We start from the raw sequence: 17729 nt of genomic DNA on the forward strand, positions 1-17729 counted from the left end.
TGGATTGAACCCTAGCCTGAGTTCTCCTTTTACAAAACCTACATGTCTGTACAAATGGACTGTGACTTGGGCATTTGTGCCATTTGAAAGCAGCTGTGGCATGTTGTATTAGGGCAGACTGGGCTGGCTCTTTAAGGGGATTGTGATTGCTGGGATTTAGACTCTGGCAGAGTGGGCTTTGGCTAGCAGGCCTCTATTGGCTGTTAGATCTGTGTGTGTGTGTGTCATACTGCATGTCCAGCCAACAGTGTGGCATGCATGAATACACAGCTGAATAGCTTCCTCTCTCCTTAGTTAACCTAGCATCCTTCCTTATTCATTTAACTTGACCAAATAATGTTCATCTACCAGTTACTCGAACCTTCACATCCCTCCTCAGTAAGGTGTCAAACACGTTAATTCATTGTTTAATCATGTTTCATATTTTATATTACAAACATAGTTAGCGCAGGGCTAGTAGTGAAGCTCCTGTCTCTGTGCCATTGGTGGGTGTAACATGGAGGTGTACCAGGTGACTGTCTAAATGTAGATCTCTGTCTACCTTTACCATAACCAAATAGGATTATAACCAAATAGGATTATGATCCACATATGCCTTTTTACTTTCAGGACAACAGTTTTTTTAATGTAGTCATCATGGCATGTGTAGTTTCAGTATACAGCCACGGGGCAGTGGAATGAATGTATGCTATTGCTCCTTTTCAGGGTAGTGTGTGATGTAACAAGTCCACTTAATTCTGAAAAATAAGCCACGCTTAATAGGACATGCATAAAAACACACGCATTACGGCAATTGTTCTGCCAATACGGTGGCACAATCAAACTTTTGGTGCCTGCAACTGTTGAAGCATCAAAACTCATGAGATGTGTTTTTTTGTTGCTTTTCTCCAGGTTGCGATGCTTGGTGAAACAGTTGGAACGAGGAGAGGCGTCCGTCGTCGACCTCAAGAAGAACTTGGAGTATGCAGCCTCAGTCCTGGAGTCTGTGTACATTGAGGAGACACGGTATGGATATCTTATCATTGGCACGACTGTCCAGTAGATTGGTCAACGCCACTATACACATTACATACAGTATCTGACATATTCTGTGTGAGCCGAGTTATTTCTCAAAAGGTTCTGTCCTATTGAGTGTTATGTTCTCATTCTCCTTCTCTCTCTCCATCTGTCTCTTGCCCTCCTGCTCTTTCTCTCTTCCTTGTGGAAAAACAACATGAATGTTACATGTGATCATAGGTGAAATGAATGTCAAAAAGTGACAACATGTAAAAGCAACAAGTGATAACATGAAACTACAGATATGAAAACATTGAGCGCGTGAAAACATGATCTGATGTGAAGTACATGTGACAACATGAGGACCCACATTTTCAACAAGTGATTACCATGAAACTACACATTTGATAACATTTTCACATGTAAAACTTCAAGTTGGATTTTCACATGTGAATGTTTTTCATGTGAAAGGTGAAAGGCTAATTCAATTTTCACATTAAACTTTTTCACATGAAAATTAAATTCCACATGTGAGATTTAGGTTTTCACATATGAAAATTATAATTTTCACACATGAAATATTTAAAACATGTTATTCCCCTCACATGTGAAAAGATGGTGTTAACATGAGAACTATAATTTAAAAGATGTGAAAATGCGATTTCACATGGGAAACATTTCACATGTGTTTTTTGGATAAGAAGTGATGAAATGGTATGGGGGTTTTAAGGTAGGTGGTAAAATAGTGTAAACATCTTTAATCAATATGACTACACTTGACATGATCACTTAGCGCTGACCTTTCAATATGACCCCACCTGGGATTTGAACTCACAATCTCTGGATTTGGGGTACGCTGATCTTTCTGATGCCCCACAAAGTTTTCATTTTCAGAAGTCTCCTACAGATTCATGACCTATAATACATCTCTGCACTGCTAATTCAGTTAATCGGTTTATTCTCTCATCATTGATTTCATTGACTTATTCCAGCAATTTGTATTTTTGACCAAAGTGTTGAAATACAGGGGAAATGAGTTATTGACACCGACATGGTGACATAGCAGGAAGATCGGAATGCCATGAACCAAAAGGTTGTAAGTTCAAATCCCAGATGAGGACATGTTGAATAATACATTTAAAAAAGTATAAATAAGTATAAATAAACATGAACAATATTATCATGTGTCTAATATGTAAGTTGAAAACACTGCGACCTCGTGACGTTCCAGGGACATCATAATGAATGATTAATTTTTTTATGCAGGGCATCACCTGTGAAATATCATGTGAAAAATATCCACGTGAAGTTTCATTTGAAATATCATCACACGTGAAGTGTTCCAAAACCATTGTTTCACATGATTTAACATGTGAAAGGTTATGTGATCACGTGAAACTTCATGTGAAATATCATCACATGTTTTTTCAGTAAGGTCTCAATCTCTCTCTCTCTTCTCTCTCTCTCTCTCTCTCTCTGTATTCCCCTCTCTCTCTCCCTCCTCTGTCTACACATATTTGTTAGAGAGAAAAAGAGCAGAATTGAGTTTTAATGAAGAACTTATCAAGTGCCCGAAACAAAGTAGTTATTTTAACTTGATTGAAACATTATTGATGAGAAGAGATAGGCCCTGTGTGTGTGTGTGTGTGTGTGTGTGTGTGTGTGTGTGTGTGTGTGTGTGTGTGTGTGTGTGTGTGTGTGTGTGTGTGTGTGTGTGTGTGCGCGCGTGTGCGTGTGTGTGTGCGTTCATGCGTGTATTTGGACATACATGTGTGTGTGCGTGTGTCCGTCCCTCTCCGCAGGCGATTGGTGGACACGGAGGATGAGCTCAGTGACATCCAGTCGGACTCTGTGCCATCAGAGGTTCGTGATTGGCTGGCCTCCACCTTCACGCGTCAGATGGGTCTGATGCTGCGCCGGACCGAAGAGAAACCACGCTTCCGCAGCATCGTACACGCAGTGCAGGCTGGGATATTTGTTGAGAGGTTAGTTTGTTATCCAATGTCCTCCGAACATGTAGCATGTTTACTAAACTGGGAGATCAGCACTGACAGTAACACACTCTCAGTGTATTTGTGAAGAGGTCGATTATCCTACAAATACACGAGATCTCCAAAAGTGGTCAAACATCTCATTCCAAAATCATAGGCAATAATAGGGAATTGGTCCACACTTTGCTGCTATAACATTCTCCACTCTTCTGGGAAGACTTTCCACTAGATGTTGGAACATTGCTGCAGGGGCTTCCATTCAGCCACAAGAGCATTAGTGAGATCGGGCACTGATGTTGGGCGATTAGACTTGTCTCGCAGTCAGTGTTCCAATTCATCCCAAAGGTGTTCGATGGGGTTGAGGTCAGGGCTCTATGCAGGCTAGTCAAGTTCTTCCACACTGATCTCGACACACCATTTCAGTATGGAACTCGCTTTGTGCATGGAGGCAATGTTATGCTAAAACAGGAAAGTTTGTTGCCACATAGCTTGTAAGTTTGTATGCTGTAGCTTTAGGATTTCCCTTCACTGGAACTAAGGGGCCTAGCCTGAATCATGGAAAATAGCCCCAGACCAATATTCCTCATCCACCAAACTTTACAGTTGGTACTATGCATTCGGACAGGTAGTGTTCTCCTGGCATCCGCCAAACCCAGATTCATCCATCAGACTGCCAGATGGTGAAGCATGATTCATCCCTCTAGAGAACGTGTTTCCACTGCTCCAGAGTCCAAAGGCGGAGAGCTTTACACCACTCCAGCCGATGCTTAGCATTGCGCATGGTGATCTTAGGCTTGTATGCACCTGCTCGGTCATGGAAACCCATTTCATGCAGCTCTTGAAGAACAGTTCTTGTGCAGTTCTTGTGCTTACGTTGCTTACAGAAGAAGTGCTACGCGCTTCAGTGATCCCGTTCTGTGAGCTTGTGTGGCCTAACACTTCGCGGCTCAACCTTTATTACTCCCAGATGTTTCCACTTCACAATAACAGCACTTACAGTTGCCCGGGGCAGCTCTAGCAGGGCAGATACTTGACAAACTGACTTGTTCTAACTTCCTTACTACTTCTAACTTCCTTCATACTGGACACAGAGACATACAAACGGTATCCACAAGTTCATCTGCCTCTGGGGAAGTAGATTAAGAGCCTTGTTTTCAACATCCTGATGTATCCCTTTAATGGATGGGAGTACCATATTTTGGCCTACTGTCAATGGAGCCATCAAAGTATTTTCAAAGTAATTTTGTCCTGTAGAGAATGCCTTATCATAAAGAACCATACATGAAAGTGTCTGCATCCAGCATCCAGCAATCTCTGCCCAAGTCCTGGGTGGGTGTATTTGATAGCATACAGTATGTAACAGTTTCACAGTAGAAGGGTAAACCCCAGCCTAGATGATAAGAATTGGGAAGGTCACCCTGCACATCCCTGTTGTGAGGTATTTCCCCCAGAACCATCCTCCCCGTACCCTTGAAATGCTAATACCACAAACCATCTCCCCACGTCCACCTCCACCAATCAGTGGTCCTTGGCTCTCTGGGTGTCCTAACATTGTGTGTGTGTGTGTGTGTGTGTGTGTGTGTGTGTGTGTGTGTGTGTGTGTGTGTGTGTGTGTGTGTGTGTGTGTGTGTGTGTGTGTGTGTGTGTGTGTGTGTGTGTGTGTGTGTGTGTGTGTGTGCGTGCGTGTGTGTGTGCGTGTGTGTGTGTGCGTGCGTGTGTGCATGTGTGTGTGTTATCTCTCCCTGACAGGATGTACCGCCGGACGTCCAACATGGTGGGATTAAGCTATCCGCCCAGCGTGATCACGGTGCTCAAGGTATTAAGAACCGCGTCCTGGCACGGACGGCGATAGGCCAACAATGCAGGGTGAAGTCTGAGTCCAACGGGGTGGAGGGGAGAGAGGGTCAGGTCTGGGATGTACGCCAAACAGGCCAGGGCAACCAAGATAAAACCATACATCATTCACAACTTCACCCTATTTCATACACAGTATATGATGGAATAGATATGTGTAGAATCACAGTACATACAGGCCGCATGCTTTCATTTCAAGTCATTCTCTTCCGATGCCAGAACACAACAAGCTGCATTTGACAAAAATACAATTTATTTTGTACTATTGAATGGCTGTCCTGTAATGAGTAATCATTTGTGTCCTGGTTACTGAAAACAGGACCTATTCCCATGCAAAAGAACACAAGGTATTAATACACTGCTGATCTTATAGAAGGGATTTTCATGTAATGTGTTGTTGTTATTGCTGTGTAATAGTGGCGTAGCGTGCCATGTTTTCATGCCTCATGACGTAATGACTCTTCATCTGCAGAGAGAGATGACCGAATTAGAGTTTTGTTTGATCTGTTCAATCTGGTGTGAAGATAAAGTAGATCTCTCTCTTTCTCTGCTATCGTCACACACACACACACACACACACACACACACACACACACACACACACACACACACACACACACACACACACACACACACACACACACACACACACAACACCTAACCATCTGGGTAACCCTAACCGGTTGCTCAGAGGCACAGGGGTCAATTAGAGGTCAATAGTGTGTTGTGTTTTATGCACATCATACATTATGACATGTGGTCTCCCGTGGGGTTTGGGTGCAACACCTTGTTCCTACCCCATCAGTAAGATGAACTAAACTGTCTCATGACATGCACTGTTTCTATTTCATAACTATACAAAACTGTACAACAACCGCTAACATAAACCTTGAGAGGTCGGAATCCATACCAAACCAGGAAAAGCCTGTAGAATGAAAACCAGGACTCTGTGTCATAAACGTACTGGACCAGCCCTGCACAGTTTAGACCAATGCACTGATAGCATGGTGGATTGGCAATCTGGCAATTCTGGTAAATGCCAGATGGGCTGGATTGTTTTGATGTTGGGTGGGCTGATCGAAATTGACACACACCCCAAAAAATGTATCTGTTATACTAATCAGTGGGAAACAGCCGGGCCACCCTCCCACAATGGGCCAGCCTGGTTTTCTGAAAGAGTGAGCTGAGGTCACACAAACTCACATTCAAAGTCAAATGTGGCATCAGCAAAAATACCTGCTCAGACTCTGTCATCGGACAGGCAAGATCATGGATCGTTAAAAAATAAATGAAAGGGTGCCTATAAACTTAGAAAGAGCAAAGTCTACATTGTCACCTCATTCAAAACTTCCTATTTTTTGGGTGGCTAAAACTATGATTTGGTGCATTATCTTCATGATTCCTGTAATGAAAGTTTCTGCCCTGCCCCTGTGCCTTCGCCCTCCCATGCACTCGAGAGAAAGATGTGTTCTGATCATATAACATTTCAAAATGCAATTGAGGGAAAAACACAGCTTTGGGAGCTTCGTCCCCTTGTCCCTGCTGGAGAGAGGAAGGTCTCAGCTTCCTGTAGGCATTTTTCTTTCTCAACACTCAATATTCAGCTCAATAGCAACTATGTATTTTACAACCAAGATATTTGATATGGCTTTGAGATATGGAGTGCCGTGCCAACAACTGCAACGTTTCTTGTTTGGAAAGAACATTTACTGTTGGATCAATACATGGGTATAAAATACAATTACATCTGTAGTCCTATTTTAACAGACTTGGAAGCGCGTGCAGTGATGTGGGCTTGTGTGGATAAAATGCCAGGACCAAACTCTTGTCCCAGGCCGCCCCCGGCTGGCAACAATCCTTCCCGATGCTGTGATATCATCATGCCTCACCTTATGAATCCTTCAATGGCTGGCTTGACTGTTATTAGATTTCTTCCAGCTATCTCACAGAGCTATTTTCTTCTGATTCTACTCTAAAACCGCTAAATAACACAGTGTTGAAATGAAAAGCTCTGTTGGCTACTTACCCCCGTTCCTTCTGTATTCAGCCTGCTGTCCTGACCTGTCATTGGTTGATTCACACAGAGACTGGACAACTTGGCTTAGTCATCTTTGAGCCCACTTTCTTCCTCTCTCTCTCTCTCTCTCTCTCTCTCTCTCTCTCTCTCTCTCTCTCTCTCTCTCTCTCTCTCTCTCTCTCTCTCTCAGTTCCTCTCTCTCTTTCTCCCTCTGCCCTTCTCGCTCGCTCCAGCCCATCTCTCTTTCTCTCTCCATCTCCATCTCTCTCTTTCAGTGTGCCTGCAGGCTGTGTAAGCCAGTGGCGGGAGACAGAGATGGAGAGCAGGCAAAAACGTCCAATTTAAAGATTTAAATCTTTAATGTGTTGTAACTCAAATGGTCCCTGTACCAGACATGCCAGAAGAACTCCACAGAACTTTGTTGGAAAGAGAGAGAGAGGGAGGGATTGAGGGAGGGAGTTGTATAGAGAATGAGAGAGAGATGGGGGAGTGAGGGCGGGAGAGAGAATGGGGAGTGATGGAAAGAGAGGGAGTGAGAGGCAATGGGGGATAGAAGGAGAGAGAGAGAGAGAGAATGGGGAGTGATGGAGAGAGAAAGGGGGAGTAAGTTAGAGAGAGAGAATAATCGTAGTAATAACTCACCTTTAGCTGTACATGGGGATTCTGTTCCTGTTCGTTATTACTGAGGTTCATGTTATGACTGCTAACAACCCCTGGCTTTAAATTCATGTAACATACTGTATCATCAAACAAACTAGAAATAACGTCTGATGTAAAAACATGCCTACTTACCTCTGAGACTTAATGTCTTTTCATTTAGACTCTATGCTTTTCAAATGGTCATGCAGGCTTTCAATAAGGTGCATTTATTGTGAAATAACACTTGAATATAGCAATATAAAGGCAAATAACATGTATGAGATGCACACCATTTTCATTTTTATAAGACACTCCCTCCCTGTTCCTCCTCAATGATTTGCTTTACAGACACATTCATATCTGATATAGTCTTTCAATGCTTGTTCTGACAATGACTCCCTCTCGCAGCACGTGGACATGTGGTCTTTTGACGTGTTTGCCCTGAATGACGCGAGTGGGGACCACGCGTTGAAATTCATATTCTACGAGCTGCTCACAAGATATGACCTCATCAATCGCTTCAAGGTAAGCTGATCAGAACTGGACTGCATCTCATTCTCTCCCACTCCCTTATCTACCCCCCCTGTGGGCATTGATGAGTGACGTTCTTTTATCTCGATTTTAATTCCATTGTATCAGAAGGTCTCAGAGGTTGTACGACTATCTGGACCTGCATCACAAGGATATCAAAGTCTGTGTTGATAAAGGCATAGCAACAAATACCCATTTAAAAAAAATTTGCTCAGGGAGAAGGGAATCAATTGCTTCAATAAAGATGTTCTCTCCTCCTCCCCTTCATCTTGACTGATTAGAAAATACTTGGTGAAAACACTATGGTTGAAGCTCATCATTAGGCGGTCAACTATTTCAGATCGCTACAATGAAGGACAGGAGGCGATGAGAGGAAGTAACTTTTTAGCTGAGAAAAGCCAATCTGTGTAAGAGCCAGAATGAGAGATTTCCCTCGGGTCACTGGCTGAGTTCTGTTGTTTTCGTTTGTTGTTCAGATCCCTATCTCTGCCCTGGTGTCCTTTGTGGAAGCCTTGGAGGTGGGCTACAGCAAACATAAGAATCCCTACCATAACTTGATGCATGCTGCAGACGTCACTCAGACAGTACACTATCTATTATTGAAGACAGGCATGGTGGTAAGAGACATTTTATTTTCATTTGTGTGTCTGCTTGCTTTACATGCGTGTGCGTGCATGTGTGTGTGCGTGTGCCTCCTAAGGTGTGTGTGTCCACAGGAGGGTACCTGCAGTATTCTTGTTTGATTAAGTCTGACCCACACTCTATCAGCTGTATTTATGACGCCATGGAGGAAGTCAGTCAGCAGCCACCCTCCTGCCTGCAGGCCATGTCGTAGAGTCAGTCAGCAGCTACCCTCCTCTCTGCAGGCCATATCGTAGAGTCAGTTAGCAGCGACCTTCCTGCCTGCAGGTCATGTCGTAGAGTCAGTCAGCAGCCACCCTCCTGCCTGCAGGCCAAATCGTAAGTCAGTTAGCAGCTACCCTCCTGCCTTCAGGCCATATCGTAAAGACAGTCAGTCAGCAGCTACTCCTGCCTTCAGGCCATGTCGTAGAGGCAGTCAGTCAGCAGCTACCCTCCTGCCTGCAGGCCATGACAGTAGCGGTGCGTGGGTAAAATTACTGGGGAAGCCAAGCCAGGAAAGAAAAGCCATATTACAACCTACTGTATGTGTTGTGATAATTGCATTGTTTGCTCTATAACCTGTTAGTTCATGTCCCTTGCTACTGTGATATATAGGCCCAAGGCCGAGACAATAAGACAACACAATAAATTCAACCACACCTTTGTTTCATCACAAAACTGGAGAGCAACCTGTCCGGTGAAATCCACAAAGCATATTGCATGTAACTAACAGTTACATGACCTACAGCATGGTCAATCAAGTTAATACAGCATGGTCAATCAAATTAATACAGCATGGTCAATCAAGTTAATACAGCATGGTCAATCAAATTAATACAGCATGGTCAATCAAGTTAATACAGCATGGTCAATCAAGTTAATACAGCATGGTCAATCAAGTTAATACAGCATGGTCAATCAAGTTAATACAGCATGGTCAATCAAGTTAATACAGCATGGACAATCAAGTTAATACAGCATGGTCAATCAAGTTAATACAGCATGGTCAATCAAGTTAATACAGCATGGTCAATCAAGTTAATACAGCATGGTCAATCAAGTTAATACAGCATGGTCAATCAAGTTAATACAGCATGGTCAATCAAGTTAATACAGCATGGTCAATCAAGTTAATACATCATGGTCAATCAAGTTAATACAGCATGGTCAATCAAGTTAATACAGCATGGTCAATCAAGTTAATACAGCATGGTCAATCAAGTTAATACAGCATGGCCAATCAAGTTAATACAGCATGGTCAATCAAGTTAATACAGCATGGTCAATCAAATTAATACAGCATGGTCAATCAAGTTAATACAGCATGGTCAATCAAGTTAATACAGCATGGTCAATTAAGTTAATACAGCATGGTCAATCAAGTTAATACAGCATGGTCAATCAAGTTAATACAGCATGGTCAATCAAGTTAATACAGCATGGTCAATCAAGTTAATACAGCATGGTCAATCAAATTAATACAGCATGGACAATCAAGTTAATACAGCATGGACAATCAAGTTAATACAGCATGGTCAATCAAATTAATACAGCATGGTCAATCAAGTTAATACAGCATGGACAATCAAATTAATACAGCATGGTCAATCAAGTTAATACAGCATGGTCAATCAAATTAATACAGCATGGTCAATCAAGTTAATACAGCATGGTCAATCAAGTTAATACAGCATGGACGATCAAGTTAATACAGCATGGACAATCAAGTTAATCTTTCCAAAATGTTCGAGCTACTAAACAACTATTGATTTAAAACACTGGAGAGTCACTGCAAGTCGCAAAGAAAATAGGAGCTGCATCCTCTATTCCAGCACCATTTCAACTTCAACATCTCAACGTAATTTAATAAGCTATGTTTAGTCTAATACAGTGACAACTAAAAGATTCCCCCCCAAAATTCTACGTAACCTAAATATCATATGACTGTCCATAACACTGATTTCTCTGTGTGTGTGTGTGTGTGTGTGTGTGTGTGTGTGTGTGTGTGTGTGTGTGTGTGTGTGTGTGTGTGTGTGTGTGTGTGTGTGTGTGTGTGTGTGTGTGTGTGTGTGTGTGTGTGTGTGTGTAGAAAGTAGAAAAAAACATGTTGACTCACCCTACTTGTAGAGAAGCTCCAATGCCATCCTCCTCTCTTTCATGTTGCTGAAACGGTCTATGACTCTGTCATACAGTGCATGCTTTTAGTTTTTGTTGTCCTGAATCAATCAAATCAGATGTATTTATAAGGTCATTTTTACATCAGCAGATGTCACAAAGTGCATATACAGAAACACAGCCTAAACCCCCAAACAGCAGGCAATGCAGATGTAGAAGCACAGTGGCTGGGAACAACTCCCTAGGAAGAAACCTAGAGAGGAACCAGGCTCTGAAGGGTGGCCAGTCCTCCTCCTGCTGTTCCGGGTGGAGATTATAAGGGTACATGGCCCTTAAGGCCAGATCGTTGGCTAATTGGCTAAAATGCTTACTCACTAGCCTAGCTTCCTTTCATGGGTAACAATTAGCCAGCTAGTTATTAGCCTACATCTAGCTAAATATTGACCTTCCATCCTCTCAGGCCAGAGGCACAATGTATGAATGTATGGCTGGATCAGAATTGGCACTATAATTATTGGCCAGTATGGAGAATTAAGTAAACCCCTCCCCCATGGACCCCCACCCCCCACCACTACCACCATCCACTCTGACCTCATCCTGATCTCTCTCTCTCCTTTCTTTTACTCACCTATCTCTTTTTCTCTCTCATCCCCACCTCTGCCGTCTCTCTCTCTAAATGCTCTCCCTCTACCTACTCTCCCTCTCAAGTGAAATAGATAATAGACAAAGGTGAAATAAACTATAAAAATGAACAGTAAACATTACACTCATAAAAGTTCCAAAAGAATAGAGGCATTTCAAATGTCATATTATGGCTATATACAGTGTTGTAATAATATGCAAATAGTTCAAATACAAAAGGGAAAATAAATCAACATAAATATCAGATGTATTTACAATGGTGGATGTTCTTCACTGGTTTCCCTTTTTCTTGTCGCAACAAGTCAAAAATATTGCTGCTGTGATTGCACACTGTGGTATTTCACCCAATAGATATAAGAGTTTCTGAAAATTGGAATTGTTTTTGAATTATTTGTGGGCCTGTGTAATCTGAGGGAAATATGTGTCTCTAATATGGTCATATATTTGCCAGGAGGTTAGGAAGTGCATCTCAATTTCCCTTTGCATTTGTGGGCAGTGTGCACATAGCCTGTTTTCTCTTGAGAGCCAGGTCTGCCTACGGCGGCCTCTCTCAATAGCAAGGCTATGGTTACTGAATCTGTACATAGTCAAAGCTTTCCTTAATTTTGGGTCAGTCACAATGGTCAGGTATTCTGCCACTGTGTCCTCTCTGTTTAGTGCCAAAAAGCATTCTAGTTTGCTCTGTTGTTTTGTTAATTATTTCCAATTTGTCAAATAATTATCTTTTCTCATGATTTGGTTGGGTCTAATTGTGTTGCTGTCCTGGGGCTCTGTGGTGTCTGTTTGTGTTTGCGAAGAGAGCCCCAGGACCAGCTTGCTTAGGGGGCTCTTCTCCAGGTTTATTTCTCTGTAGGTGATGGCTTTGTTATGGAAGGTTATGGATTTTGATAATTAGTGGGTACTGGCCAAATTCTGCTCTGCATGCATTATTTTGTGTTTTACATAGTACACTGAGGATATTTTTGCAGAATTCTGCATGCAGTCTCAATTTGGTGTAAGTCCTATTTTGTGAATTCTTGGTTGGTGAGCGGACTCCAGATCTCACAACAATAAAGGGCGATTGGTTCTATAACTGATTCAAGTATTTTTTGCCAGATCCTATTAGGTGTGTCAAATTGTATGTTCCTTTTGATGGCCCTTCTTGCCTTGTCTCCCAGATTGTTCACAGCTTTGTGGAAGTTACCTGTGGCGCTGATGTTTAGGCTCAAACTGCATCCCTGTCTCACTCCATGTCCCTGTGGAAAGAAATGTGTTTGTTGTTTGCCAATTTGAACCGCACACTTGTTGTTTGTGTACATGTATTTTTATAATGGCCTATGTTTTTTCCCAACACTGCTTTTCATCCATTTATATAGCAGAACCTCATGCCAAATTGAGTTTTAAAAAAACATTTGAAATCAACAAAGCATGAGAAGACTTTGCCTTTATTTTGGTTTGTTTGTTTGTTAATTAGGGTGTGCAGGGTGAAAACGTGGTCTGTCATACGGTAATTTGGTAAAAATCCAATTTGACATTTGCTCAGTACATTGTTTTTACTGAGGAAATGTAAGAGTCTACTGTTAATGGTAATGCAGAGGATTTTTACTAAGTTTGCTGTTGACACATATGCCACGGTAGTTATTGGGGTCAAATTTGTCTCCGCTTTTGTGGATTGGGGTGATCTGTCCTTGGTTCCAAATATTGGGGAAGATGCCAGAGCTGAGGATGATGTTAAGAAGTTTAAGTATAGCCACTTGGAATTTGTGTCTGCATATTTTATCATTTAATTTAGGATACCATCAACACCACAGGCCTTTTTGGGTTGTCGGGTTTGTATTTTGTCCTGTAGTTAATTTAATGTAATTGTAGAATCCAGTGGGATCTGGTAGACTTTAATAGTTGATTATAAGATTTGTATTTTATCATGTATATGTTTTTGCTGTTTGTTCTTTGTTATAGGGCCAAAAAGATTGGAGAATTGGTTTATCTATATATCTCCATTTTGGATAATAACTCTTTGTGTTGTTGTTTGTTTAGTGTGTTCCACATTTCTCTGAAGTGGGTACATTCTATGGATTCTTCAATTACATTGAGCTGATTTCTGGCATGCTGTTACTTCTTTTTCTGAAGTGTATTTCTGTATTGTTTTTTGTGATTCACCATAGTGAAGGAGAAGGCTCAGGTTTTCTGGGTCTCTATGTTTTTGGTTGGATCGGTTTCTCAATTTCTTTCTTAGGTTTTTCATCAAACCGTTTGTCATTGTTGTTCATTTTCTTAGGTTGTCTGCTTTTTAAATTTGATAGGGAAGCTGAGAGGCAAATATACTACGAAGTTTACACCTTTACTATTACAGTGAAACGTTTTGTCCAGGAAGTTGTTGCTTTCTCTCTCCCCGCCTCACTCTCTCTCTGACCTCATGATATGCTCCCCACTGAGACTTCATTGATCCTGGTCCTGAGTTAATCTCTCCTGAATGTTGGGGATTCATTTCTGTCACCTCCCTGCTACCCGGTCATTAACCACCCAGTGATATGTAACTGTTTCATGTTCTTTCAGATGATTCATGGCTGATGATGTGTGGATGTATGAATGATGATGTGAGGGGCAAGGGTTATGATCCGTGAATGATGTCATAGTCACCCTTGTAGCGGTTGGATTCCCATTGGTTTGATTCCAAATGTGCCGCTTACACATTGCCCCATTGGATCCTCATTGGTCCAATCAATGTGCTGGCAAAAGCATATTTGTTTTTTAGTATATCCCCACTCAGGGGTGGCATAGATTTTGTCCCAAATGGTGCCCTATTCCTTACATACTGTCGTGCAATACTTTTAACCAGAGCCCTATGTGCCCTTGTAAAAAGTAGTGCACTACAAAGGGAATAGGGTGTCATTTGGGAAGGAGCAATAGCCTGGCTGGGTGCCCGAAATGACAGCTTGGTTTTTGGAGCTCTCTCTCTGACACCTTTAAATCCACAGGAAAGCCTGTAAAACCGTCAGCAGGGTTTATGAGGTGCTGGAATCATCACTGTTATCAAAATGTGGTGCAGCACATTCATAATAACCATAAAGCCTCTGTCTCTGTCATAAACTCATTTCAAATTGCCAACAAATGCCGTAAAATAAACTTTTACTGCATAGAGCCTGCATATTAAGGCATGAAATCATGTCAAAGCAAGTGTGAGTTAATAAAGCTATGAAGGACAGTGTAAGAAGAGAAGAGTAATTGTAGTTCACAAGAAGGATAAAGGGGCAATCAGCAGTTGCTACATCATTTTTTAATTTGAATAAATACTTATTGATTATTGAAGATTATAACCTAAAAATGTACCCCATCAAAATCCAAAATTGAAGTTTGTTTTACTCCAATGTTTGTTAGCAATGTAAATGTAAATAAACACTATATAGCCTCAAAGCATGGTTAACATCAGAACCACTGGGCCTCAGAGGGACCCCCCTGCTAAGTGTAATTAATACATTTCATATGCTATCCTTCAAATAATAATTTGGTTGGGTTCATGAAGGTGTTAGGTACCATTAGAATGCATTTTTTCCCCCAATTCAAATAACAAAATAGCCTTTTCATTAGTCTATGTTACTGTAAAATAAAAATAAACACAAAATTGAAACTGTTCAATAAATAGTATTTGTGGAGTGCCTTTGTGAAAAATATGAAACAGAATACCCCAACCACAAAGACCCATGCTAGGTCAGCAAAATACCCCAACCACAAAGACCCATGCTAGGTCAGCAAAATACCCCAACCACAAAGACCCATGCTAGGTCAGCAAAATACCCCAACCACAAAGACCCATGCTAGGTCAGCAAAATGCCCCAACCACAAAGACCCATGCTAAGTCAGCAAAATACCCCAACCACAAAGACCCATGCTAGGTCAGCAAAATACCCCAACCACAAAGACCCATGCTAGGTCAGCAAAATACCCCAACCACAAAGACCCATGCTAGGTCAGCAAAATACCCCAACCACAAAGACCCATGCTAGGTCAGCAAAATACCCCAACCACAAAGACCCATGCTAGGTCAGCAAAATACCCCAACCACAAAGACCCATGCTAGGTCAGCAAAATACCCCAACCACAAAGACCCATGCTAGGTCAGCAAAATACCCCAACCACAAAGACCCATGCTAGGTCAGCAAAATACCCCAACCACAAAGACCCATGCTAGGTCAGCAAAATACCCCAACCACAAAGACCCATGCTAGGTCAGCAAAATACCCCAACCACAAAGACCCATGCTAGGTCAGCAAAATACCCCAACCACAAAGACCCATGCTAGGTCAACAAAATACCCCAACCACAAAGACCCATGCTAGGTCAGCAAAATACCCCAACCACAAAGACCCATGCTAGGTCAGCAAAATACCCCAACCACAAAGACCCATGCTAGGTCAGCAAAATACCCCAACCACAAAGACCCATGCTAGGTCAGCAAAATACCCCAACCACAAAGACCCATGCTAGGTCAGCAAAATACCCCAACCACAAAGACCCATGCTAGGTCAGCAAAATACCCCAACCACAAAGACCCATGCTAGGTCAGCAAAATACCCCAACCACAAAGACCCATGCTAGGTCAGCAAAATACCCCAACCACAAAGACCCATGCTAGGTCAGCAAAATACCCCAACCACAAAGACCCATGCTAGGTCAGCAAAATACCCCAACCACAAAGACCCATGCTAGGTCAGCAAAATACCCCAACCACAAAGACCCATGCTAGGTCAGCAAAATACCCCAACCACAAAGACCCATGCTAGGTCAGCAAAATACCCCAACCACAAAGACCCATGCTAGGTCAACAAAATACCCCAACCACAAAGACCCATGCTAGGTCAGCAAAATACCCCAACCACAAAGACCCATGCTAGGTCAGCAAAATGCCCCAACCACAAAGACCCATGCTAGGTCAGCAAAATACCCCAACCACAAAGACCCATGCTAGGTCAGCAAAATACCCCAACCACAAAGACCCATGCTAGGTCAGCAAAATACCCCAACCACAAAGACCCATGCTAGGTCAGCAAAATACCCCAACCACAAAGACCCATGCTAGGTCAGCAAAATACCCCAACCACAAAGACCCATGCTAGGTCAGCAAAATACTCCAACCACAAAGACCCATGCTAGGTCAGCAAAATACCCCAACCACAAAGACCCATGCTAGGTCAGCAAAATACCCCAACCACAAAGACCCATGCTAGGTCAGCAAAATACCCCAACCACAAAGACCCATGCTAGGTCAGAAAAATACCCCAACCACAAAGACCCATGCTAGGTCAGCAAAATACCCCAACCACAAAGACCCATGCTAGGTCAGCAAAATACCCCAACCACAAAGACCCATGCTAGGTCAGCAAAATACCCCAACCACAAAGACCCATGCTAGGTCAGCAAAATACCCCAACCACAAAGACCCATGCTAGGTCAGCAAAATACCCCAACCACAAAGACCCATGCTAGGTCAGCAAAATACCCCAACCACAAAGACCCATGCTAGGTCAGCAAAATACCCCAACCACAAAGACCCATGCTAGGTCAGCAAAATACCCCAACCACAAAGACCCATGCTAGGTCAGCAAAATACCCCAACCACAAAGACCCATGCTAGGTCAGCAAAATACCCCAACCACAAAGACCCATGCTAGGTCAGCAAAATACCCCAACCACAAAGACCCATGCTAGGTCAACAAAATACCCCAACCACAAAGACCCATGCTAGGTCAGCAAAATACCCCAACCACAAAGACCCATGCTAGGTCAGCAAAATACCCCAACCACAAAGACCCATGCTAGGTCAGCAAAATACCCCAACCACAAAGACCCATGCTAGGTCAGCAAAATACCCCAACCACAAAGACCCATGCTAGGTCAGCAAAATACCCCAACCACAAAGACCCATGCTAGGTCAGCAAAATACCCCAACCACAAAGACCCATGCTAGGTCAGCAAAATACCCCAACCACAAAGACCCATGCTAGGTCAGCAAAATACCCCAACCACAAAGATCCATGCTAGGTCAGCAAAATACCCCAACCACAAAGACCCATGCTAGGTCAGCAAAATACCCCAACCACAAAGACCCATGCTAGGTCAGCAAAATACCCCAACCACAAAGACCCATGCTAGGTCAGCAAAATACCCCAACCACAAAGACCCATGCTAGGTCAGCAAAATGCGTGGTCAAATGATGAAAACAGTAGCCTAACCATCATCATAAGGGTCAAGTGTGCTAGCTAAATAGTTCAAATCAGCCCAAATTATATTATAATGAACATAAGTTTCGATATGTCAGCTTGTGCTTAAATGGTCTGTGTTTTCAC

General features: G+C 42.6%; 1 protein-coding gene across 2 annotated transcripts in view; it reads left to right on the top strand.

Annotated features, from left to right (window-relative positions):
- pde1ca (phosphodiesterase 1C, calmodulin-dependent a) overlaps window positions 1–17729 on the top strand; it is a 102116-nt gene that overhangs the window by 57039 nt on the left and 27348 nt on the right. For both annotated transcript variants that reach the window (XM_031796412.1, XM_031796413.1), the window contains exons 3-7: window positions 892–1005; window positions 2799–2981; window positions 4737–4803; window positions 7906–8022; window positions 8505–8645. In XM_031796412.1, coding sequence (XP_031652272.1) covers window positions 892–1005; window positions 2799–2981; window positions 4737–4803; window positions 7906–8022; window positions 8505–8645 — 622 coding nt within the window. The remainder of the gene's footprint in view (window positions 1–891; window positions 1006–2798; window positions 2982–4736; window positions 4804–7905; window positions 8023–8504; window positions 8646–17729) is intronic.

Source organism: Oncorhynchus kisutch, linkage group LG18 (assembly GCF_002021735.2).
Source record: "Oncorhynchus kisutch isolate 150728-3 linkage group LG18, Okis_V2, whole genome shotgun sequence".
NCBI classification, from domain to species: domain Eukaryota; kingdom Metazoa; phylum Chordata; class Actinopteri; order Salmoniformes; family Salmonidae; genus Oncorhynchus; species Oncorhynchus kisutch.